This window comes from Hippopotamus amphibius, chromosome 2 (assembly GCF_030028045.1).
Source record: "Hippopotamus amphibius kiboko isolate mHipAmp2 chromosome 2, mHipAmp2.hap2, whole genome shotgun sequence".
NCBI classification, from domain to species: domain Eukaryota; kingdom Metazoa; phylum Chordata; class Mammalia; order Artiodactyla; family Hippopotamidae; genus Hippopotamus; species Hippopotamus amphibius.
Window position 1 is genome coordinate 161,271,780 of NC_080187.1, and position 26,145 is coordinate 161,297,924.

Genomic DNA, 26,145 nt, shown 5'->3' on the forward strand with positions numbered 1-26,145 from the left:
GAGGGCTGACTCTAAAGTTACACATGGATTTTCAAGTACACACAGCGTCAACATCCCAACCCCTGAGTTGTTCAAGGGTCAGCTGTATAATGCATTTGCATGGCACTAGACCAGTTTTTATATATATATAAATATATGTACATACACATATATATTTAGCTATATCTTTGCAGTGTAACAGTTTATTGCTTAAGTAACCTTTTATAAGCTTGTTTATAACAACTAATTTCTTCTTTCTTTTGAAATGATTATAATTGTTTATTTATTTTTAGGTAAAAAGTTTAGAATGGAAGAATAAAGAAAACCAAGAAAAAGGATTTTCATTTTTGTTTTCACATTTTAAGAAATATTACTTGCCTTATATTTTTCCAAACATCTGTAAGGAGAATAGTTTATATCATCCTGTACTTGGTAGGTAATCTTTGAAATTTTGTAAAATATTAAACATAAGAATAAAACATTCCTCAATGTAAAGCTAGCATCTGTTACCTGCATAAAACTGATAACGTTTAATTTGTATTGATTAATTGGAGATATTATACCGTGATTCATACTGAAAGTGCAATTTTATTAGTAGAAAACTTTAATTGAGAGTGAAGAGATTTTTAAAAAACTTATTCTCTGGATGTCACCTATTGGAGAAGTTAGCCCACCAGAAACATTTGTGATTATAAATTAAATTTAATTCTAATGTTTGGTATGATCTTTATGTTACAAAGATTTTTAAAGGTCCCTCAGGGTTCAATTTCATATGTCTTTGTCAAATTCTGTATGAATAATTAAATTTCCAAAAATTTGATTGTATCTTGTTCCAGTATTTAGTGACTGTGCCAGAATGTCTGTTGGAATCTTTGAGCTATAGCCTCAAGAACAAATTCTGGGTTAGAAGTAGACCTCTGTCATGTATAGAAGGCATTGACAGCCTGTATGTGGAAATGTCCTTTTTGCACAAAGATGTTTCTGTTTTAAGCTCCGCAAAGTTTAGGAAACTAACAAGCTTAGGCAAAGCCATTAAGGCTAGTAGAAAAGACTTAAATTAGAGTAGCAAACCTCTACCATTGGGAACAATATTTGCTTTAAAAATAATTTTGCTGTAAAAAGCCTCGTACTTTGTATGATGTCAAAATATGTGTCTTAGTCGTAGGTTACTTGAAGTGAGCTCTCAATTTTAAATAGCTCTGGAAGTTTCTTTGTACTTTTAATGATTTTTTAGTCGTATTTTGCAGAAAGACATATTTCCATATATCAGCTGTATATGGTTCATTTTCCTAGATTCTATGCTAATATCTAGCAAATTATTTTGAAATGTACTAATTTTATTTCCTAAACCAGAATATCATCACAGTAGTTTTCAAATATTTAAAAACATAGATTTTTCTAAGCATAATTCTTTCTTATTTTGGTTTTTGTTCTATTTTACATAGATATCCCACAGATGAGACCAAAGCCACATTATGTCATGATAAAGAAGGATGCTGAAATCAATGAAGCAATCTATTGTACAAAGGAGCCTTTCATTAAGGCTCGTGTTACTGTTATTCGTTGGCTGGTTTCATTCTGGTTGGAGCCAAAGCCACACACAGGACCTCATATTCCTGGGATGGAAGGTGAAGCCTTGCCAAAGAATATTCAGGTAATACACACACAGAGCAAGCTTGTTAAAGTTAGAAATGGCTTTAAGGATTTGTTCACTGATTTCAGTTGCCTTAGTTGTAGACCACATTTAAAACAAATAATGATATTTTCTTTGTATAAATGTATTTTATAAATCCAAATTTTAACAGTTATTTTAGAACCAATGGTTTTCTTAATAAAAAAATAAAACTTGTAAGGTATAGAAGGTAATTTCAGTCATATACAAGTCTCAACCTTTTATTTCTATATTTTGTTAATTATACAGTAGTAAAAATATCCTCACTTAACACAAATAAAAATATTCTGAATTGTGCCAATCTTGCAATTGGAAACAATTTGCAATGAAATGGCCTTCATAATTCTTTTTCTTTTTTTTATTATTTTATTTATTTATTCTTTTATTTATTTTGGCTGCATTGGGTCTTCGTTGCTGTGCGCTGGCTTTCTCTAGCTGTGGCGAGTGGGGGCTACTGTTGGTTGCGGCATGTGGGGTCCTCATTGCGGTGGCTTCTCTTGTTGCAGAACACGGGCTCAAGGTGTGCCTGCTTCAGTAGTTGTGGCTCCTGGGCTCTAGAGCTCAAGCTTAGTAGTTGTGGCTCATGGGCTCAGCTCCTCCGAGGTATGTGGGATCTTCCCAGAGCAGGGATCGAACCTTTGTCCCCTCATTGGCAGGCGGATTCTTAACCACTGAGCCACCAGGAAAGTCCCTCACAGTTCTTTTTAGATTTCTAGGTATTCACATAGTGCTGTTTTAAATTCCTGTCTCCATCTCACGTCCCTTTTTTCCATGAAGAACACTGACTCTAGAAATGCAATGTGAAGTTACACAGCTAAAGAATGGAAGGATTAACATTTAAAATTCTGTTGTTTTTAATGAAACCATTTCCTTCTTTTCACACTTCTTTTTCACTTTTCCCCTCCTCCCTCGAGTTGTTTTTTCCTGAAATTGCCTATATTACAGTATTTTTTAAACTATTTTTATTTTCCTTTTTCTCAGATTTCCTCTTTTAGTTTTAAAAATACTTTATATGTGTGTGCTTTTTTTTTTTTTTTTTTTTCAACTTCTTAAGTCCTTTAAAAATTAAGTGGAGGTATAAAGTGTGTTCATTAGCATTCAGAAATTTTGACTTATATTCCCCTAGGCTTTTATTTATCTGTAGCAGATTATGTGATGTGTTTTCCCCAAAACATTGTTCTAGGTTCTCTACAAAGGTTTTTTAAATGTAGAAACTCTCAATCAGAACTATTTTTTCTGATCCCAGAACTCAGTAAACTAGAAATTAGAGATATTTTTAATTGGGAAGGCATATTTGAGATCATTTACATACTTAAATCCTTTTATTTTATAGGTGACAAAACTGAGACCAAAAATTGAATAATGTACCAGAAAGTAATTTATCGTGCCACACCAATAGTGCTACTCCTCTCATACCATGGTAGTAATTACTTTATTACTGCCTTAAGACTTTTACTTTTTCCCTAGGCTTAGCCATCATCTTCAATCATGGTGGAAATTGTTAAGTTATTAGCATGTAGAGTTTTCTAATATATATTTTATTTTAGCTTCATTTCTACATTTTCTGTCATGATTTTTTTCTATTCCTTTGTTTTTCAAGAAGTTTCTGCTTGTATAATTTTTGTCTAAGGTAAAATAGAGATGATTTTACACATGAAGACTTATCGAATAAATAGTCCAGTTTTAAGGTATTTATTTATTATTGAAGAGCTGAGCTGACTCCATTGGCATTATTCTTTTACCCAGTTTAATTAGTAACTTGTTAGTGCTGCAAATGTATTGAAAAACAGTTTTAATTGAATAGATGGTTAGTGTGTATCACTGTATCATTAGATATTGAGTTATTTCATTTCCATTTAATTACTTAGAACAGACTCTAAATGAAACTCTATGCCTAGATTTTAAACAATGCTGTAAATTACTTATGGAATGCCTTGGATTTTGTCAGTATTTGCTATTTCAAGACAAAATATTGAGTGAAATGATTCTGATATTCTCCCTCTTCTGTTTTTATTTTAGAGAGCAGCTGCTAGTTTGGTATCCAGAGAAGAAAACAAAAATGATAGTGCTGAGAAAGCAGATAGAACTGCAGAACCTGAACAGTCTCATTCCAACACGAGCACTCTCACGGAGCGAGAACCTAGCTCTTCTAGTCTCTGTAGTATTGATGAAGAGCATCTCACAGACATTGAAATAGTTCGCAGAGTTTTTTCTTCTAAAAGAAGTAATGTAAACTTTGTCATAGAGATATTTCGTCAGGTAAAATACCTCTCAGTATTTTTAATTTGTGATACAAATTTGTGCCTTTAATATTGAATATACTGACTTTTTTAGCTATTTAAAATTTATTCTTCATGGAAATATTTTTAAAAGTTTATATTTAGTTTTTAAAATTCATTACATCTAATCCTTTAATATTTTCAATTATTTATATTTTAATTTATGATAACTTTAGTAATTATCCCCTCCCCACCAATATTCCTTCTGTTATCAGAATAATTTTCTTAGTGACTCACTTTATGGTTTGAAACTTCTCTTACCACTTGATTAATAAATTATAGCAAAATTATTTTATCTTTTACTTTAAAATCAATAAAAATTGGTTTATGACTATGAGAAGCGATGTTTTCATTGTCTTTATCCTCCCCTCGGAGGCTCAGTTTTGTCCTGTAAGGCATTCTGAAATTAAATTTGCTTAAGACAAATATTATTTGGGGACTAAAATAAAGGGAAGGAAAAAGAATAAATGCTATCTCACATAAAGATTGCTAGAAATTCCTAAGTGCACATTCTCAATTACATAGAAAATTTATGGGAAAATAAACCTTATGAAAACTAATCATTTGCTCTTAATAGCAAAGGTACTTAACTTTTGCAGGTAAACATCATTGAGTTTTGTAGCTGAAGGGGATCATTCAAGTCTCACAGCAAGTAAGTGGTAGATCCGGGACTAAAACTCCCAGATCCTGGTTCCCACGTCAGTTCTCTTTATTCAGTGCCTCAATGCCAGGGAGCTCTCCAGGCAAAGCAGATCCTCATCGCCTATACATTTATTGATACTTAAATGAAAGCATGAGGCAGCATTAGCTTTGTCAATCCAAGTTAAAGAAACAAACTTGCTGTAATGTTTTGTCCAGCTTTGGCAGTGGTTCTTAGTTGCCAAGTTTAAGGTTTGTGTTGACAGAATATATGACAAATGTGAGGGAAAGATATTTGACAAATACGGTTGGAATACTTTACTAGTGGGAAAATTTAAAGCTTATGGAACTATTTGTGTTTTCTAGTTCTTGAGTTAGCCTGAGTATGTTTATTTTTCTAGGAATTTATTCATTACATTTGTTTTAAAATACATTCTCTTATAATCTTTTTAATCTCTGGAGCATTTATATTTATGTTCCCCCTTGTCATTCCTGTTAGTATTTATTCCTTGTTTGTTTTTTTCTTGATGATTCTTACCAGAGATTTGTCAATTTTATTAGTCTTTGCAAAGAATGAGCTTTTGGCTTTTTTGATCCTCTGTGTTTTATGTTTGTTTTCTCTTTTATTAATTTTTTCTCATTTTTTTCTGCTTTTTTAAATTTTATTTGATGGTTCTTTTCCTAGCTAATTAATTAGCCTTGTATTTTTCTGTATCCTCCTCCTCCCCATCACTTGGTTTGAAAGTTTTACTCTATTCCTTTTCCTTTAGTGATTACTATATAAATTTTAACATATATACTTCACTTTGCAAATATAAAGTTATTATTTTTTTTACCCTCTTCGTAGTCAGTACAAGGATTGTGAAACCCTATTACTCTAATTTTTCCTTCTAACATATGTGTTGTTATTAAATAATTCAGTTCTGTTTTGCATGTTTGTATTTTAACTCCAGTAATATTATTCTCTGCATTCAATATTGACTTACATTTAGTTATATTCATCACTTCTTTTGATTATGATTTCTTCCTTTTCAGATCTTCCATTTATAATTACTTTCCTCTGCTTGAAGTTCATTAAGCATTTACTTTAGTGGATGTTTGTTGCTTTCAAACACGAGCTTTTGCTCTGAAAGTGTCTTTATTTTGCCCACATTCTTGAAATATTTTTTTCACTGGACCGAAAATTCTAGATTGACAGTTATTTTCACCCAGTACATTTTAGGTACTCGGATATTTTTCCACTTTTCTGTTTTACGTTGTTGCTGTTGAGATGTCAATCAACAGTTGAATTCTTAGTGCTGTGTAGGTCAGTTATCTTTTCTCTGGCTCTTTTTAATACCTTTTTTTTAAATATTTGGCGTTTTGTATTTTACTGTTGTATGTCCAGGAGTAGATTTTCTTTTATTTATTCTTCAGGGAATACTTTGGGTATACTGTATTTATGGTTTAGTATAATTTGACAATTCTGGAAAATTTCCAACTATTCTCTCTTTAAATATTGCCTCTGTCCCATTTTTTTCCTTGACTTTCAAGATGTGTGTTCCACCTTCCCACTTTATATGGCTACTAACCTCTCATATATATTTTCCATCTTTTTGTCTCTCTGTGCTACTTTCTGGATACTTTCTAATTACAACTATTTCTGGAAGTTGGCCAGTCTGCTTGGTCAATTTTATGGTCTTTAGTTCATTACTTAAACATTTTATGTATCAGTACAAAACTTAGTTATTTTTTATTGATTGATCACCCTAATATTCCTGAGGTCTTTATAGGTCTGATTCTGCCATATTTTGTTTCTGAACGCGCCTTCTCATGGTGCTATATTCTCTTGCAGTATCTTGCAGTATTTCTTGCACTGTTTTGTGATTTCAGATATTCAGAATTTTGATTCTGTTTTTGCTACTTATGACTTTTTTTAAAAAACTTCTTTATCGGCTGTGTTCAGTCTTCGTTGCTGCACATGGGCTTTCTCTCGTTGTGGCGAGCAGGGGCTACTCTTTGTTGTGGTACACAGGCTCCTTATTGTGGTGGCCTCTCTTGTTGTGGAGCATGGGCTCTAGGTGCATAGGCTTCAGTAGTTGCGGCACATGAGCTCAATAGTTGTGGCTCATGTGCTCCAGAGTGCAGGCTCAATATTTGTGGCGCGTAGGCTTAGATGATCCACGGCATGTGTTATCTTCCTGGGGCAGGGATCTAACCTGTGTCCCCTGCATTGGCAGGCGGATTCTTAACCACTGTGCCACCTAGGAAGTCCTGCTTATGACTGTTTCTTGATTTGGTTTGTTAAAGGTTGATTGCTCCAGAGAGGAATTGCATTTGCTTCATATAGATGCAAGGAAACACTTCCAGCCTCACATTAAACTGAATTCTTGATTTGAAGTTTAAGCTAGCCAGATAAGATGAGTGTATAGTATAAACCTGTATTAAGGTTAGCTTTTGGTTATGGTGTCTCTGAGGAGATTTCTGTTATCTGCTTTGCATCTAAGTATGGGCAGTTTCTCTTGCAGACTTTTAATGGGGTGGGTTTATTTCTAATTCAGCATCACACTGATGATATACAGTTCTTTGGAATCCCAACTTTGGATATTTCCTATTGTTCTTCCTTCCTTGCCCCGATAGGTCCATAAAAACCAAAGTAATTGGTTCCACTCAAAGTGAAAGTCAGCTTTATTGCTACATCTAAAACCTCTCTTGAGTTTGAACTTCATGTAGGTTTTTATTTTCAAATATTTCTTCCTACTCTTTGGCTCATCAGTGCATTTAAGAAGATTAAAGTTTTTTTAAAAATGTATTATTTTTGTTTTTAGGTCAGGTTACCTAGTCCGCCACACTCTTGGAAATAGAATTCCCCTTAGTGAGTTTTTAATGATGTTCTTCATATTTTAATTTCTATAAGTTGTATTTGGTTGTATTTTTAATATCTGCCTAGTAATTTTTTGCAGTGACTTATTCTTTGTTAATATTTTCATTTTCTTCTTAATTAAAACATATTAAAATACTTATTTCATATTCCTTATTCTGGTAATTTCAATAACTTAAGTTTTTGCAGTTCCAGCCTTGTTAGTTGTTTATATTTACTCACTCGTTTGTTTTGGATTTTTGTGTTAAAATCTTACATTTCTTTGGAATTTTGTGGAAATTACTTTGAAACTTGGGTTGAAGGATGTGCTCCTCCAGAGAGGATTTGCACTTGGTTCTTTCAGGTGTTCAGGGGTCCTGTCAACCTTGGTTTACTTTAAATTACAATTCTTAGCTTATGATTCTCCTCACTTTGCAGCACTCGGAGTTCAGTGATGGCCAGCCTGAGACTATGAATTTGCAGGGAAGGTTGTTCTTCTCTCATACTCCCCTACCGGAAGTCAGTAGACAAGTTTCCTCACTGACTCTTCTTTGGAGTCGAGTTTTTAACTTCCCTCCAGCTCACATTTGTATTGAGGATGTAGCCTTCATTGGTATCAGCTTTATACATAGGACTGTAATCTGTCTCTCCCCTCTGTACCGGTGACCATTTAAATCGGAGCTCTGGAGGCTGTCCAAGGCCACACCCAGCAGCTGCATTGCTTACTTGCCTTTCTGGATTAATACTTCCATTTTGTTCTAAACTCAGAATATCCTTACAGGCTGAGCCATTCATTGAAAAGAGTATATTATATTTTTTTGTGACAATTTTTAAGTGTAGATTCCAGGGTATCTTCTTTGTATTGTTGGGAACTGAAGTTCTATGAGATGTTATTTTTATTTTAACAGCTATTTTTTTAAAGGGATTTTTAAGGCAAAACTTAAGGGAAAATAGGTTTTAGGTTGGTGACTCCAATGAATCATTCATGTTTTAAAAAGGAATCAATTTCTAAGATTAGATTGCAGTAGGAAAGCTATCTTTACTTACTTAATACTGATGATAAATTTGTAAAATTGAGAATCTGTATAATAGTTTCTTTCCTGTTTTGAAGACTCATATGTTCCACAACGTGTATAGACAGAAATATTCCATTAATTATCAGGTATATGGGCATCTAATGATTTTATCTTTGGCAATCCCAGCTAGAGCACAAGTCCTTCTGTAGGTAAATAAGTTTAGTAGAAATGTCTTTACTATTCATCTTTAAAATCATTTCATCCTCATAGCCATTACACTTTCTGTTTCCCTCTCGGAACTTTTGTCCTTTAACCTTCCTCTCTTTCCTCTCTGTCCTTCCCACCTCCTCTTTTCGCCTGGCTTCTCAACCTTTAGGTGATAGCTTAAATGTGACCACACTAGAAAAGTCCTCTGTGACCACCCTCACCCACTCACCCACCCACCCACAGACAGGTAGAAGCACCTGCACTCTCATGTGTGAACACACACACACAGAGTAAAGTACCTCTTTTTTTAATGATATTTTTGAAAATTATACTCTTCTTCATAGTACTTCTCCTGAGTTTTATAATTATTTTTTGGATGTTTGTTTAATTTTGATTTTTTCCTATTACCTTCCATGAATACTTCTCTTACTCATTCATCATTGTAGCCAGGGTGCCTGGCAGTGAGTTAGGCACTTAATAAATATTTGGCAAATAAATCAAGAAGCTTAGTAACTGTTGAGTGCTGGGCACTGTGGTCCTGAGGGCTCACATGTATTCCTAGAAGCTAAGTCTTGAGATAATTTGTTATATAGCTGATAATGTTTTTTTGAGGGCTAGTTTATAGATTGTGAGTTCTATCTCAGATGAAAGTATTTATATTATTATATCTTTAAAACAAAGTTACAGCTGTAAAGCATAAATGCCCAAATTATTTGAAGTGACCAAGTTATTCTCCGTATCAAATAGAATAGGCATAAATGCGCTCCAGGCATTAACCCTGTATTTTATAAAGAAGCCCATTCATTGTGCTTTATGTTGTTAGTACTTGGAGGAACCCCAAGTACTTTGATATGAGGTAAATATAACACATCAAGAGTTTAAGCTTTAAAAGCACCACAGATTTATTTTTATGTATGTAAATTTAAAAATATAAACGTACATATATATATATCATTTTTTTTCCAAAGGCAGTGGGTGGCAAAGTGTAATCTGGGGTTCCTGAGAAATCTCCAGGACCTTTTGAGGTTCATAAGGTCAAAATCTTTTTCACTCTTATTCTTTCACAAGTATGCAGTGAAGTTTTCTAAAGGATACCTGACGTGATATTTTATCAGAGTTAATGCAGAAGCAAGCAGATAAGAGAATCCAACTGTCTTCTATTAAGCTAAACATTAAAGAGATTTGCAAAGATATGAAATAATGCTACTGTTCTTTTAATTTGGAAAATGTGTTATTTGTGTTAAAATACAGTAGATTGGGGGTTCTGAGACCAAAATGTGAACCACTGCTTTGAGGAGACAAAAATTCCCAGGTCTGCTAAATGCTTACTATATTTGATTAAATTTTAAAGAATGTGTCTGTCACAATCTGGGTTGGTTAATAATGGAAGCACATTAAAAAAATAATCAGAGACCACCATGTTTTGTTAGTGTTTTTTCACTGAAGAACCCTAGCTACCAGTAAATCAGATCCCATTGGCGAAGCCAGTTATTAGAAAACTGTGTGTACCAGGTTGTCTTAAGCTGATACCATTAAATATTTGATTTTTTTCAATCTCCTGTTGTTTTGATTCTTCCGCCATGTAGTTTTATGGTCATAGAACCATAAAACTGGAGATGACATACGTCACCTACAGAGAGAAAATTTGCTGAGCACATTGATTCAAATATTCTTGCCTATGATGACAGTTTCCCTTATTATCAGTTAATACTTGTGTCTGATTGTGAGTGGTGCTTCTTTGTAGAGAGATAAGGTGCCAATATATGGATTTGAACTTTCTGGTCTGAGACAACTATTTCTCATTGTAAATGTATAAAATGCCCTCGACTTACATCAGTCTTTCCTCAAGATCCTTATTTAGTGTGTAGGCAAAATCAGTATGGGGGCCTGTAAGGAGATCACACACACACACACACACACACACACACACACTCTCTCTCTCTCTCTCTCTCTCTCTCTCTCTCTCGTAGATTCATCCAGCCACTTGGGATATAGTGTGATAATTTATGCAATAATGAAGATCTTAGCTCTGTATCTAATATTTTTTAAATTAATAAACTATTTTTTTAGAGCAATTTTAGGTTCATAGCAAAAAGCAGAAAATGCAGAGAATTCTCATGCTAATTTTTTTAAGTTAATTTTTCAGTATCTGAGAATATAATTTTTTGGAGATTATTTGAATTTTTTGGCAGGGGGCAAGGGGTTGGTTTTGTTTGTTTTTTAAGGAAGGCTGATTGGTTGCTTCAGTTGTAAAATAAATAGTCTTAGAGCAGGCAGTGATGATCAAAATTATGCCATTGACCATTAAGCTGCTGGAAAATGCGAATGAAAATTTGGGAATGGGTTTGTTAGATGGAAGAAAGTAGCGAGTAATGTAGTTTGCTAGAAAATCAAGAATAGCAAATAAATAAAAGGATTACCAAAGAACATTAAATACTCTGTTGATATTACACATTAACTTTTCATCATCTCAGGAGGCTGATTTTCTTGGCTAGTTTCAATCAGGTAAAATAAAGTCATTTGACCCCATGATTATGATTAAATACACCTACTGGTATTTCTAGAATAGAAAGTGGCGGGCTTTAGATAAAGCTCTTGTGACTTTTACAGTAGAGGTTGTAAAAACAAAAACGAAGTCAAATTCATTTCTATTTGTAAAAAAAAAAAGTACAGTGAAAATATTAACACATAAACACAAACATGCATAAGGGAAGGACTTTGGGTAGTGAGATTGAGTATTTTTATTGCTTTAGTTTTGCACGTATGAATTGTACAAAAAAAGTTTTTTTTTTCCTGTGACTATTCTTGTGATGAGGAAAATATTTACTTTTTAAAAAATGTACGGCAATCCTGAAAGTACCTAAGGAAAGAATAACAGTAAGATGTTCTTTTTAACTGTCTATTTTTGGCCTTATTATTTAACTTGTGTAACTTTAGATTATGTGTGTAAAATGAAAGAAAAAAGCTGTAACTTTTTAAAAATACGCTTAGAAAAGCTAAATTGCCTTGTCACATGGTATTTTTATTACTTTTTAGTCATAGTTTTTATTTTTTGATTAAAATCTTTTTATCAAAATTTATTTTAATATTAATTTGAAAAACCTAATAATTTGTTAGAAAAATGTGATTTATTATGAAAAGTTATATTTACATTAAGCTTTTAGGAGCACAGTTACAAGGAATGTTCATTCTGAGATAGTATAATCGAAACAAATCTTTGCTCCTTGCGCTGGAAGTCAGTGTCTACCTACCAAAAGTATTTCTGTCTTAATGTATTTAAAAGTTATTTGGAGATAAAAGGTTTTTTCTGACAATGAATTAGTTGACTTCAACTCTTTAAAAATCATTTATATCTAATATTATATAGCAACATAGAAATGTTTGTGTTAGTGGTTTGTGGCAAGAAAAAGGTATTATCTACAGTCTCTCTTTTTTTTCACTAGGCATTTTTATTACCAATTTGTGAAGCAGCAGCTATGAGAAAAGTGGTAAAAGTATATCAAGAATGGATCCAGCAAGAGGAAAAACCTTTGTTCATGCAAGAGCCTGAAGAAATTGTGATCTCTTCTTCAGACTTACCATGCATTGACAGTGTCACAGACCATGATATTTCAATGGAAGAAGGAGAAAAGAGAGAAGAGGTAAAATAAGACTATGTATTTTAGTGTAAGTTTAATTGATTAGATTTTCACAGAAATGTGATAATACCAGATAAGTGAGAAGGTAAAGATACCTTTCAGTATACAGTTGACTGTCGAGCAACATGGATTTGAACTGTGTGGGTCCATTTATATGAGGATTTTTTCAATAGTAAATACTACAGTACCACTCGATCCATAGTTGGTTGAATCTGCAGATATAGAGGAACTGTGGATACTGAGGGCCAACTGTAAGTTATACACAGATTTTTGATTGCTCAGATGGTTGGCACCCTAAACCTAGTGTTGTTCAAGGGTCAATTATATTTTGCAGTTTGGTTAATGTAACAGTTACCTCAGTACCCTATCCAAACGCTCTTTGATGTCACAATTTTAAAAGAGGTTGTATTCTGATTCTTTAAGTCATTGTCTAGATCACAATTAGATGCTATTAGGTATAACATTTAAAAGTGTGGTGGGAATTCCCTGGCAGTCCAGTGGTTAGGACTTGGTACTTTCACTGCTGGGGCCCAGGTTTCATCCCTGTTTGGAGAACTAAGATCCCGCAGTATATCTCAGCGTGATTACCAAACTGCAGTTCCCCCTTGCCTGTCTTATTCATTTAGACTTCAGGTGTAAATAGAACCAGGGACACAAATTCCAATCCTACTCTCTTATCTCACTCTTTCCCCTCAGCGAGTAAACTCCAGTATTTCTTATCACAGTGTTTTTTATTCTGCAGTCAGCTCTAATGCAAAAATTCCCAAGAAAGAATTCAGAATATTCTGGTTTGTGTTTCACACTTGTCATTGGTCAGGTTCTCACCAAAAAAGTTAACAGTCTGATATTGACATATATCTTACTAAATCCAGATAGCAGCAACCAGGTAATCACTTTGGTGGATAACTTAACTTCATCAGTGGATTTTTTCAGGATTTTTCAGGATCCCTGGTCAAGGAATTAGATCCTGCTTGCCACAACTAAAGATTCCTGCATGCTGCAGCTAAAATCCCAGACGCTGCAATGAAGATCCTGTGTGCCGCAACCAAGACCCAGCACAGCCAAATAAATAAATAAATGAATAAATGTTTTTTTAAAAAATGAATAGGCAACATTCTATAGGAATTTAATGAATCAATATTTATATATGTATAGCTATGTATATATGACATATATATGTATATATGGCTTCCCCCTAGTTCTAGAAGGGAAAGAATGTAACTAAGAAATATAATTGAAGTAAATGAAATTAACTGTGTAAATTAGGAAATAATATTCACAGTCGTATTTGTTATGCACCAATGAAAATATCCAGTTTTTGCATCAAGCTAGAAAATAAACCTATCAGTCTAAGTAATTTGTTTTCCTCTAGTTTTTTTGTCATGAATTTTATAGCTCAATACTGAGCCTACCCTCTGTCATTTAGTATCCTTAAATAAAAATGATAAATAATAAATCTACCTACATATGTTGTAAAAAAACAAACAGTAGGAAGGAGGGTGGAAAGCCAAAAGGAAGGAAGCTACAAATGCAGGGTGATGTAGGTGTGTTGTATAGGTATGTTCTGTTGACTCCTTAGATACTTCACCAGTGTTGCCATTAGAGATGTGATTTCTTGCTAATAGAGTGAACCAAAAAACAAAAGGTATAATCTTTCATTGATTTATATATTTCTTATTATAAATTCAATATATATAAAATCATTTAAAATTTGGTGTTAATTAGAAAATGGAGTAAAGTCATAGATTCAGATAATTAATTATTAATGGATTTTTATTCACATAGTGTCTGTGAGACATTTGAAAGACATTGCAGAATACAGGACAGTTTGTGTATGTGCAGACTGTCATGCACCTTGTAGTGTGTTTAGCATTACCTGGCTTATCCCATTAAATCCCAGTGGTATTCTCAATTCTTGTGAAAACAAAACACTCCCACAAGTTTCAGAGAGCTCTCTAAAATAAGCAGTGCCCACTTTGAGAGCCAATGTTAGAGACAGAAATATTTTCATCATTTCTTTCTTTATGTAACAGTGGATTTAGCAAGAAGACAAGCATGCAAATTTAAGTATTATAAAACAATATTATTGCTACAATCCTACAGTGTGAAAGAGGAAATACCTAACTCTGCGCAAGAAAGGCTTCAGTGAGGAAGTAGTATAATATGAAGAGCAGGTAACAAATGGAAAGGAAGCTACACAGTGTGAATAACTTCTACAAAGATGTGAGAGACACTGAAAGTACTTTTATTTGGCTGTAGCTAAGAGTGGGTGGTTGAGAGTGGTAAGAAATGTGAGATAGACAAGAACTAGACTCTGTTTAGTAACTTATATGACATTGTAATGGAATTTGATTACATTCTAGACACTGGAAAGACTATGAATAGAAAAATGGCATGGATATTTCAGAAGACATACAAAATCTCAGAGTGAAAGATAGATTGGAGGTTCTGAAGGCAAGGACCCTAGTTAGGAAATATCAGAGGGAAGATGATGAGTACCTGATAAAGGACAGTGGCAATTGCAATGGGAATATAAGGGAGAAGACAGATGTATGAGCTCCTTTGGTGGTGAAACCAGTGTTTTGATGATTAATTGGGTATGAGGAATGAGAAGGTATCCCAAGTTTCTTTCTTTTGCAACCAGGGTAATTGCCATTCACACATGAATAGGAGAGAAAATAAGTACGAGTGTGGGGGTGGCGGTCAAGGAGGCTCTAAGGGTTGGTAGGAATAATTATATAAGTTGACTTTTAAGTATCTTGAATTTGAGGTGCTTGTGGGTCATTCAGGAAGAATGATTCAGAAGATACCTGATCATAAAACTATTAGATAGAAAAATGTATATATGAAATAATACAATTTCTGGCTGGCCTTATGGATGAGTTTTTTACTTTGTTTATATATTTGTCAGTGAAATCCTTTTTTACAGTGCACATATATGTTTTCTGTAGTCAAATAGAATAGCTTCTATTTTGAGAAGATGTTTAGCAGAGGGACCCAGTAATTTCCAATTTACTTCTTCAGCTTACTGATTTATAACAGCATTCTTAATTGATGAAATATTAAAAACTTGATATTTTGCTTCAGGAAAATGGGACCAGTATTGCTGATCATGTTCGAAATTCCACTTGGGCAAAAAATGGCACCTACCAAGATGTTCTTCATAATGCTTCTGAAGAAGCCATAGAACAAAACATACGAGCTGGTGCCCAGGCAGTTTTGCAGGTAGATCACTTTTTGTTTGTTTTTAAAAAATAAAATAAAACAAAAATTATTAAATATTTCAAATACATAGTTCAGTATTTCAGTGTAATTTTTTAAATATAATGAACTTACCGCCCACATTTATTAATTATCATTATGCCATAATAATTTTATTTTTTCCTTAACTTTCACTTTATAATGTATATTGATAAACGGTACTTTTTTTTTCTAGACAGTTTTAAAATTTATATAAATTGTGTCATGGCGTACCGTTATCTGTAACTGTTAGTGTTAATCGTTATGTTTTTGAGATTTGTTGTTGATACATAGCCATAGTCAGTTCATTTTGAACTTCTTTGTGATATTGCAGTTTATGATCATTTCACATTTCATTTATTCATTTTTCTGTTGATGGTTTTTTAAGTTATTTCCAGTTTCTCAGTATTCCAGATAATGCTATATTGAACATCTTTATATATGTATTTTTGGGCACATGTGGGAGAAATTCCCTAGGATATATATGTAGAAGTGGAATTACTGGGTTGGAGCATTTGTACCTTATCAGCTTACTTTACTACTATTGCCAAATTGTTCTCCAGCATGGTTATAATAATTTACATTCCCTCCAGTAGTGCTTGTAAGTTATCATTTCCTTATATCTCTCGCATTACTTGTATAGTTAGATTTTAATTTTTGCTGCTCCTGTGTATATGAAATGTTATCTCATTTTTTTTTGTCTGTGTTTCCCTGTTTTAATTTGCTTTTCCTTCATCACTACTGAAATTGAGCATCTTTTCTCATATATGAATTGCCTGTCTGTATGCTTTTCTGTTATTCTTTTGGATTGTTTTTTTCGTTATTGATTTTTGGTTTATTATATTCATTCATTTTTTAAATCATACTGTTTTTGTCAAGACCATTTGTGACCTCCCCATTGTTAAATCAGATGGATGTTTTTCAATTCTAATTTTAGTAGAATTGTCAGGAGCATTTTACAGAGTAGATCATTTCCTCCATGTTGAAACGGTTCTTCATCTGGCCTTCAAAATAGCATACCCTCCTGTTTTTCTCCTAACTCACTGGGCACTTCTCAGATTTTTTTTTTTAACTGATTTTTCAATATAGTTCTGAACTTTTCATATTAAAGTGCATGGGAATCAGTTCTTAGATCTCTTTTCTACATAAACTTATTCTCTTGTTGATCTTATCTATTCGTATGGCTTTAAATATTGTCTATTTACTGCAATGTCTACATTTTATCTCTAGTCTGAGATATCTTATAGGGATTTATAATAGGATTGGTCTGCAAAAGATTGGGGGGGGAAACCTGTTCCCTCGCCACTGGCAGTGTGAGAAGCTCTGCTTCACATGCTCTGGCTCTTTCTCAACGTATCTCCCACTACTTTTCCCCTTCCTCACTTCACTCTATACTTCTTGCTGTTCCTCAAATATGCTAAGCTGGCTCTCACCTCAGGTCCTTTAAACTTGCTTTTCGTTTTCTTTGGAACATTTTTCTTTCAGGTTGCTAGATAGGTGAACTTTGTCTTTTCTTTTTTAAGTCATCCATATTTATATTCATTCTCTGCTCCCTGCCACTTCCTTTGCTTACTGGGTTTTCCAGGACAGTGAGGTGATAGCGAGTACCCTGTCTTGTTGGCTTTTGGCACTGCTTTCAAATGTCTCAGGTTCAGGCAGAACTTTTCAGGTTCAAATGCTGTTAGAACATTTGCTGTAGTTCTTGATAAATATTCTTTTTCAGATTAAGGAGTTTTACCTTTTTTCTTAGTTTGCTAAATTTAAAAGTAATGAATAAGTGCTAAATGCTCTTTTTTATATTTGATGATCCCACTTTTTTCCATTTTAATTTATTGATAGGATATATTATATTAAATGACTTTTCCGATGTCAAGGCATCCTTACATTTCTGGGGTAAATACTACTCGGTTCGTAAAGTTTTGGGTTTTTTTTAAGCTCTTTATTGGAATATAATTGTTTTAAATTCTTGTACCAGCTTTTGAGGTACACCAAAGTGAATCAGCTGTATTTATACATATATCCCCATATCCCCTCCCTCCCGTGACTCCCTCCCACCCTCCCTGTCCGGGCCCTCTAAGGCATCACCCATCATCGAGCTGATATCCCTTTGTTATACAGCAACTTCCCACTAGCTGTCTCTTTTACAGTTGGTAGTGTATCTGTGTCTATGCTACTCTCTCACTTCGTCCCAGCTTCCCCTTTGCCCCCCGCCCCCCGCAACCCTGTGTCCTCCAGTGCATTCTCTGCATCTGCATCCTTATTCTTGTCCTGTCACTGGGTTGATTAGTACCTTTTTTTTTTTTTTAGATTCCGTATATATGAGTTAGCATACAGTATTTGTTTTTCTCTTTCTGGCTTCCTTCACTCTGTATGACAGACTCTAGGTCTGTCCACCTCATTACATATAGCTCCATTTCATTCCTTTTTATGGTTGAGTAATATTCCATTGTATATATGTGCCACATCTTTATCCATTCATTTGTTGATGGGCATTTAGGTTGCTTCCATATCCTGGCTATTGTAAATAGTGCTGCAGTGAACATTGTGGTACGTGTTTCTTTTTGGATTATGGTTTTCTCTGGGTATATGCCCAGGAGTGGGATTACTGGATCATATGGTAGTTCTATTTGTAGTTTTTTAAGGAACCTCCATACTGTTTTCCAGAGTGGCTGTACCAACTTACACTCCCACCAGCAGTGCAGGAGGGTTCCCTTTTCTCTACACCCTCTCCAACATTTGTTGTTTCTAGATGTTTTGATGATGGCCATTCTGACTATTGTGAGGTGATACCTCATTGTGGCTTTGACTTGCATTTCTCTAATGATTAATGATGTTAAGCATCTTTTCATGTGTTTGTTGGCCATCTGTATGTGAAGTATTTTATTTTGCTCAATTTGAATTGCTGTTTTTTGAAGATTTTTGTCTGTATGTTCATATGTGATATTGGTCTCTTCCTTACTTTTCTTGTATAGTCCTTGTCTGTTTTTGATAACTGGATTGTAGTTTTATAAAAATAAACTGAGTAGGTTTTTCTTCTTTTTTTGTCTCTGAAACAGCTCTGTAAAATAGGGATCATCTTCTGGAAAGGTTGGGCAAAACTCTGCCTTTAAGTGGTACAGGCCTGCTGTTTAGGGATACCTTGATTACCAGTTCATTTTTCTTTATGGTATTGATGTATATGTCTTTTCTGTTTCTTCTTGAGTCAGTTTTGGCAGTTTATGTTTTATCTACCGTTTTATTAAATTTTTAATTTCATTGGCATAAAGTTATTCACTGAACTATCATTTTAAAATTCTCCACTGTGTTTGTAGGTATGTCCTTATTTTATTTCCATGTTATTTGTGCCTCTCTTTTGCTTTTCTTAGCCAGTGTTGCTAGACTCACAGTCAGCTCTTTTCACAATTTTAAAATTAGCTTAATGTTCTTTCCTCACATGATTTTACAACTATATTTTGTTATGAAGTTCATCCAGGGGATTTAAATCAGAATTATGGGTATAAAAGATGTAAATTTCCTAGATTCACAATAAATGTAATGTTCTGTTCCTCCAAAGTGTCTTTGAGACCCTTTCCACATACCTGTCACCATTACAACTTTGTCCCCAATAACAAAGTACAATTAATGATTTGATTATAATGAGTTTAATTAAAAATACATATTGATGGATTCTTTTTAGTAGTACTATCATATGGAGCCTGTTTATGCAGTCTATTATTACCAAAACAGATATGCACAAATAGTCAATAAACATGAAAAAAGAGAATAGATGGTTTTGCACACCTCACTCAGAAAGTTCATCTTAATTGAGGTATCGTTTATCCTAAACTATGTTTATTTTTTATTGTGCTTTTCATTTTATGACAACAGTCAGGTTATTATATTAAAGCCCTCACTTTTAAAAAATGCTGTTTTTCACTTGGTTTATTTTCTTCGGGTGCCTGCTAGTAATTTTATATTTATCTAGAAAAAAATAAAGATAGATTTAATGAGCTTAAATTTCTGCTATCAAGCTGGTGGTAGAAGCAGGGTTAGAATTAACCTATAGTCTAATGCTTTTAAGTTTGTAGTAGATCACCTAGTGATCAGCATCTTGAGTTTTTTTTCCTTTGAGTAAGAAATTTGCTGTTGAAAATTTGTAATGAATGGCTAATGATTTCTTTTATCTTAGGTTTTTATTATAAACTCCTCAAACATATTTCTTCTTGAACCTGCAAATGAGATAAAAAGTCTTCTGGATGAGCACACAGATATGTGTAAACGAATTCTTAACATTTATCGGTTCATGGTTGTGCAAGTATCAATGGACAAGAAGACTTGGTAATAAATACTTATCTCTCTCTCTCTCTTTTTTTTATTGTGTACGTGAGCATAGTAGATTCTAGAGGACTAGTGCTTGTGAACAGGGCTTGTAACATTGTACAGGCTTCTATTATTGAATGAATGAGCGAATACAATATTTTATGTAATAATCATGATGACAACAATGGTCTCCTTCACTTTATCTCAAACATCTTTGATCAAACTTCCACAAGATCCTTTTGTTTATCTTTCTAAAGTGGGCAAGTGATGGACTCCCCCACTGCCCGCCATCCCCAGGAATGAATAGTGGCATGCATGTATAAATACATGAATTTATGTATATGTGAATGAATGAATAAATGACTGAATATATGAATGCCCGATTCCTCAACCTGGCATTCAAGGCCTTGTACAGTCAGGCTCTTGACTACTCTTCTAGCCCTTTCTCAAGCCTAGACTCAGCCCTGCAGGATGAGATCCTACCTCCCAGCTTTATCAAATTGCTCTCTCTTGAGCACATTCTGAACTTTCTTTAGAGTGTCTAATTCCTGTCATCTTTTCCTATTGTTACCATAACTATCCTTAGATTCTACTTCCTTTTTCCATGTATCCTTATTTTTTCAGCCCACTTACTTTCATTTTGTATTTGTACCTCTGTTGTAGATCTTGTCAAAATTGTCTTAGTTCCTAAATTACTTGTATGAATGTCCGTTTACCTCACTGAATTGAGATGTCCTAAAAGGTATATACTGGTTGTCTTTTTCTATTTTCTACATTTCTTAGCATAGTATCATGTATTATTGATACTCTATAAATATTTGTTTACTTGAATGAAAAAGGCCTTTTAGAGAGATGAGAACAGTTCTTTAGTTTTTGTAAAAGTGATACATGTTCATTGTAAAATTCAAACAAAGAAAAGTTTAAAAAAAAATAAAAGTTGCCCCAAAACTCACTCTCTAGAGGTAATTATTGTTTGCCCTTTGGTGAACATCTGGTTCACCAAACCACACACACAGTCACATAGTATTATGTCATATGTATATACTGTAATTTTCTTAACTAATCACCTGTTGCTGGATATGCAGTTACTTATTTCGTTGTTGGAAGAGGGGAGGACAGTGAACATCCTTATATGTATATAATTTTCCTCTTTTGACTAATTCTTCAGAAGTGGAAGTACTTAGTCAAAGAATATGTCTACTTTATGTTTTGTTACATATTCAAAGATCGATTTTATTTTGAAAAAACTTTTTATTTACAATATTGATATAGTTGCATCTAGAAGTAGTTATTGTTATTAACTTATTTCGAGCCCTTTTCTGTGTCAGATACCTTTTTAATCTTTTTTACATCTGTTTTCTTTCTTAACCATTGTAGCATCCTATAAGGCAGATAATTTTACATGGTGATTCTTAGGCACAAAGAGATTAAATAATTTATCATTGTTCACACAGCTTAAATTTGAACTCTGGTCCTTCCGACTTTAGAGCCCAAGTTATTATCAGTCAGTAACTATGCTACTTTGAACCATTCTTTTGTCAGCCCCTCCCCTTTTTCTTCTTTCTATATGCTTTGAATCAGTGCTGTGGAGCCAGGTTAAAGTGAGAGAGTTGCTATGTGGAACACAATTTTAGAATTTAAAAAATTTTTGTAAGTTCCCTTGAAGTCATAGCATGAAGGATTACTCACATGTTTACATTGAATTTACAAGACTTTATGAATTAAAGTCATTATTACAGAATGAAAAGTTATCTAATAATATATGAGTGAATTATGGTTTAACCATAAATCAGAAAGATTTATTTGGAAAATATTCTTTATTGAATATATAGTTGACTTTAAATGGCTTTTCATTTTATATAACGAAGCTAGGAGCCCAAGGTTATAAATGTGTTACCTCTGATTTTTATTTTATGAGTCGAATGCATACATTTGTTTGGTTAATAAATTCAGAATATTTTTCATTGAGTGATACTTTTATATTTAATTCTGCCTTCACTTCCCAGAAAAACCAGAATATTTAGATCTGGGATCTCTTGCAGCTTCTGCTACATTTCTCACATGAACTGTCCCACATATTGCTATGCCTGGAATGGGCCTGCAAAGAAGCCAGAGAAGAGGAGGCTGTGATAGAGACTTGGGCTATTAGTCTGACTATACACTCTACTGAAATCCCCTTCTCCGACTTTTTTTTTTTTTTTGGCATGTGGTTGAATTACTTTTTGAATTATCAGATGCAAATAAGGTAGTTTTATGGTTTTAATATTAAGCATCTAGGAGAAAGAGGCAAGATAAGGATAGTATAATAGGATTGGCTTGACTTGCAGTACACAGAGAAGATAAAGAGTTGAAAGATAGCCAAACTAAAAAGGATGGAGATTAGCAATAGAGTGATGGTCCTTGATTACTTGTCAGGCTCATTGTGATCTTAAATATGTAGTTTTTGAAATTAAACCTGATACAATTCTAGATATGTAGTTGTTCTCCATATTGTAAAGATGGGTGAGATGGACAGGTATCAAGGTAAAACTGTATTGTATAGACAGCTGAGTGTTCTTCAGATAGCTACCTAAGGTCACTACTTGATTTGGGGTGGGGGGATGGTAACAGTCTCCACATTCTCACTCCCAATTCATCAGCTTTTGTATAGATTTTTATTTGATGAGAGGTACTGTGGCTGAGAAATGGCTTAAAAATGGCTGGTATAGATAAAATGGAATTTTATATTTTAATATTTAAAGAATTCTAAAATTTTGGAAGATATTTGGTGTTTGGGTTATTGAAAGATAATACCATTTTTATAACAAATATCAATTTGAAAGTTATTCATTAACCAAAAGCAAACATATGCAAGAAGGAAACATTAATTAATTTTTTTACTTTAAGGGAACAGATGCTGCTTGTGTTGCTCAGAGTCACGGAGTCTGTACTGAAGATGCCATCACAAGCTTTTCTACAGTTCCAGGGGAAAAAAAATATGACCTTGGCAGGTCGACTTGCAGGACCACTTTTCCAGGCAATAAAAATAAATAAATAGATCAAATAGGTGTATAGATATGTATTTTTTCTTAAGACTCATTGAGCCCTGAACTTGTTACCTGTGAAAAAAAAGCTTCAAATCAGAAATTATTTCATATTAAAGAATCTTTTGTAGAACCGAGTAAAAGTTGCTTATCTAAATAGACTGTTTGCCATACATACAAACTCATAAACTAATAGAGTAGGGAAAATACCAATCAGGCCTGTGAAAAGGGTGTTAAAACAAACTGATGATATTTACTTTGTCTCTTGTGTGATACACTTACATACGATTGCAAAAAGCTGCCAGAAGGCTTTGTGATAATGGCCTGATTGTTCGCTTAATGAGTTTCCAGGTCTCTGGGATTGTTAGAAAAACAAAACTTTCTTTTAAATTGTTCTGTAGTAAAGAAGAAGTAGTAAATCAAGATTCTTTCTTACCATGCTGTTCTGTAAGACTTTATTCTCTTCACGTCTTCGTTTGACATATCAGTGGTAGTTGATTATATAGGTTTTATGTGTTGTGTTTTCCAATCCAAGGATGGAGTACTGACTTTAAATGTAGTATGGATTATTTGGAAAATAGAAAACAAAATAATATATTTTTTAAAGATGACACATTAAATACAAATACATGGATACAGTGGTTCTTAATGTCAAGGATAAAAACTATCTTAGATCTAATTCTTGACCATTAGTGTGGCCATTCAAATTAATATTTTTTTCCCAGATATACTGGTTCACCTAAAATTCTGTGCTGGTAGTGAATAATTGAAACCAGCTACATTTATTATCTAAACTCCTCTTGACTTCACTAGTTTTCCCCCCATTGTTAGAACTAATCCAATGGTGGGTGCTATTGGAAGATAAAATTTTAGCTTGGTGTATGGAATAATGTTTTTGTACTCTGAATGTTTTAAAATAGAATGGAGAGCCACTAGTTATTACCATTTTATATCATAAACTCTGCTTATTTTTATCTTTATATTTAATGCGTAAATTTATGTGAATTCCTTAGTAAAATTTGTTAAGCTTTTGAAAAACTCTTATTTTGTGACTTATTTCTTCAATAGGAGAATAATATTTTCAGTAGAAATCTGTAACGTCTTAGGGATATAGCCTCATCAGTGATTTCTGCCCTTTTAAGAATAAGTTTTTCATTCTATGATTGGATTTGTTACAGAACACCTTTCATTCTTCTGGTGTCTTTAAAATGAAATTTAATTTTATGCTTCAGTTTACATGTAAGTTTTCAAAAACACATTTCGTAAGTTAAATACATCTCTAGTAACTTTTTCTTTAGAATATTCAAATTGTATAGTTACTGATTCCTGTCTTTAATTTGAGAATGTAGGTTTTATTGTTTTAGTTCAGTAACTACTAACTACCCAATAATTTCAAAACTTAATAGTGTGGAGACTTTTATCTCTTTTTAAACAACATTTATTTAATGTTAATGTAATGCAGCACGAAGGGTGGTTAAACTTTAGGGAGATTTCTTTTCAGTTTTGATAACTTGTCCTAATGCTAGAATGTTGGGAATTGCTAGTTATTGAAATTTATAGTAGATACTAAAGAGTGCGTGAATTACTTTTATAAGTATTACATACCAAGAAAGGATATCATGGATATTATGTGATTTAAAGTTCTCCTTGTTTGGAGGTAATTTTTTAATAATTGATTTTGAACATATTTCACTGTTATTTCTTATTATTTGTCTTTATAGACTCTTATAGTTGCCTGGATTAAAGCAAATCTAAATGTGTACATCTCCCGAGAACTTTGGGATGACTTACTCTCAGTATTGTCATCGTTGACCTATTGGGAAGAGTTAGCCACTGAATGGTCACTGACTATGGAGACACTAACTAAAGTTTTAGCTAGAAATTTATATAGTTTGGATCTCAGTGATTTACCATTGGATAAGCTGAGTGAACAGAAACAAAAAAAACACAAAGGGAAAGGTAAGAGTTGTTTACAGAAATGCTCTATATAAATTTGTTTAATTTGGTCTGGGAAAATCAAGACAGGGTGAGGAGTGAAGGTAAAGTCATATTTTCTCTTAATTATTCCCTCCTTAATTTACCCTAAAGGTTAAAATATTTCAACAGTGAAACATGTAGCTACCTTGTAATTGTTCTTGAAGAACCTTAAATTCAATGGTAATTTTGATGAGAAATAAAGTATTCTGTATGTTGTTCTGTACATACCTACCTAAAGTTAAATGGGTAATTCAGAATCTTAAATATTTTATTTTTAACAATCAAAATGGAAATTTATAAAACACTTTACATATGCAATTTTTTTTTTAAAACTTGTAAGGTGATTTCATGTTACTCTATTTAAAAAGAATTATTCGAGAAATTCTTTTGAAAGCATTTTCTTAGTTTTAACTAAAAGCAAACATTCCTTGGATGTGGATTATATATCTGCCTAATGTTAAAAAGCTGGAGAGGGACAGTAATATAGTGATTATATCATAAAAACATGTCTTTATAATTCTGGGTTTGCTAGTATTGTTCACTCTTAATAATTAGTTGCTATCTAGAGATTACATCTGAGTCACATTTCATACTTAAGAGTAGTCCAGAGTGGTAAGTATGTGACCAAACTACTTTTCCTGGATGATTTATTTTCCAGGTGGCTATTATTGGCAGGTAGAGAGAGAGTAACTTCCACCACAGGATGGATTTTGGTTAGCTCATTTTCTATCCTTTTTTGCTTGTCCAGATGTTTCACTTCTGTGTGAAGCAAGTGGGTGGCAGAGGATTTATAATTGTTTATTGTTGATGGTATATTTTAAAAAATCTGCCTCAGTTTTGGAATATGATTTTTACACAGAACAAAGTTTAAAAAAACCTTACAGTATGCAAGCATTTTATCTACTTTATAAATAAACCTTAGAATCTGAGGCAAAGTGGCATACATAATTTGAAGAGGTTGTTTTTGAGGTGACTGCACACTGATATTGAAAATCTGCATTTCTAGGAGTGGGACATGAATTTCAGAAAGTTTCAGTTGACAAGTCATTTTCTAGAGGATGGAGTCGTGATCAGCCTGGCCAAGCCCCAATGAGACAGAGAAGTGCAACAACCACTGGTTCCCCAGGAACGGAAAAGGCAAGGAGTATAGTACGGCAAAAGACAGTTGGTATGTACTCTTTAAAATCATAAGAATTGTATGGGGCAATACGTTTATAGTCCTTAGTAACAATGTATATAAACCCACCGTTTTCTTATCAGTTGATTTTTGTTGTTAAATGAAAAACTGCTATAGGAAAACCCTTTTTCCAGTAATACTTGGAGTCTCATGACATGCT

At 33.3% G+C, this 26,145-nt stretch overlaps 1 protein-coding gene across 8 annotated transcripts in view; it reads left to right on the forward strand.

Annotated features, from left to right (window-relative positions):
* Nucleotides 1–26,145, forward strand: part of RALGAPA1 (Ral GTPase activating protein catalytic subunit alpha 1) — a 219,804-nt gene that overhangs the window by 68,429 nt on the left and 125,230 nt on the right. For 6 of the 8 annotated variants that reach the window (XR_009051229.1, XM_057720816.1, XM_057720818.1 and 3 more), the window contains exons 8-16: nucleotides 273–411; nucleotides 1,425–1,633; nucleotides 3,671–3,910; nucleotides 12,075–12,272; nucleotides 15,357–15,494; nucleotides 19,678–19,826; nucleotides 22,695–22,824; nucleotides 24,553–24,790; nucleotides 25,815–25,976. Coding sequence is in view for 7 of the 8 variants with exons in the window: in XM_057720816.1 (XP_057576799.1) it covers nucleotides 273–411; nucleotides 1,425–1,633; nucleotides 3,671–3,910; nucleotides 12,075–12,272; nucleotides 15,357–15,494; nucleotides 19,678–19,826; nucleotides 22,695–22,824; nucleotides 24,553–24,790; nucleotides 25,815–25,976 (1,603 nt within the window). In the remaining variant the exon portion in view is untranslated. Of the gene's footprint in view, nucleotides 1–272; nucleotides 412–1,424; nucleotides 1,634–3,670; nucleotides 3,911–4,526; nucleotides 4,583–12,074; nucleotides 12,273–13,281; nucleotides 14,493–15,356; nucleotides 15,495–19,677; nucleotides 19,827–22,694; nucleotides 22,825–24,552; nucleotides 24,791–25,814; nucleotides 25,977–26,145 lie in introns of those variants that run through there. The other 2 variants (XM_057720819.1, XM_057720821.1) reach the window with 2 other exon arrangements.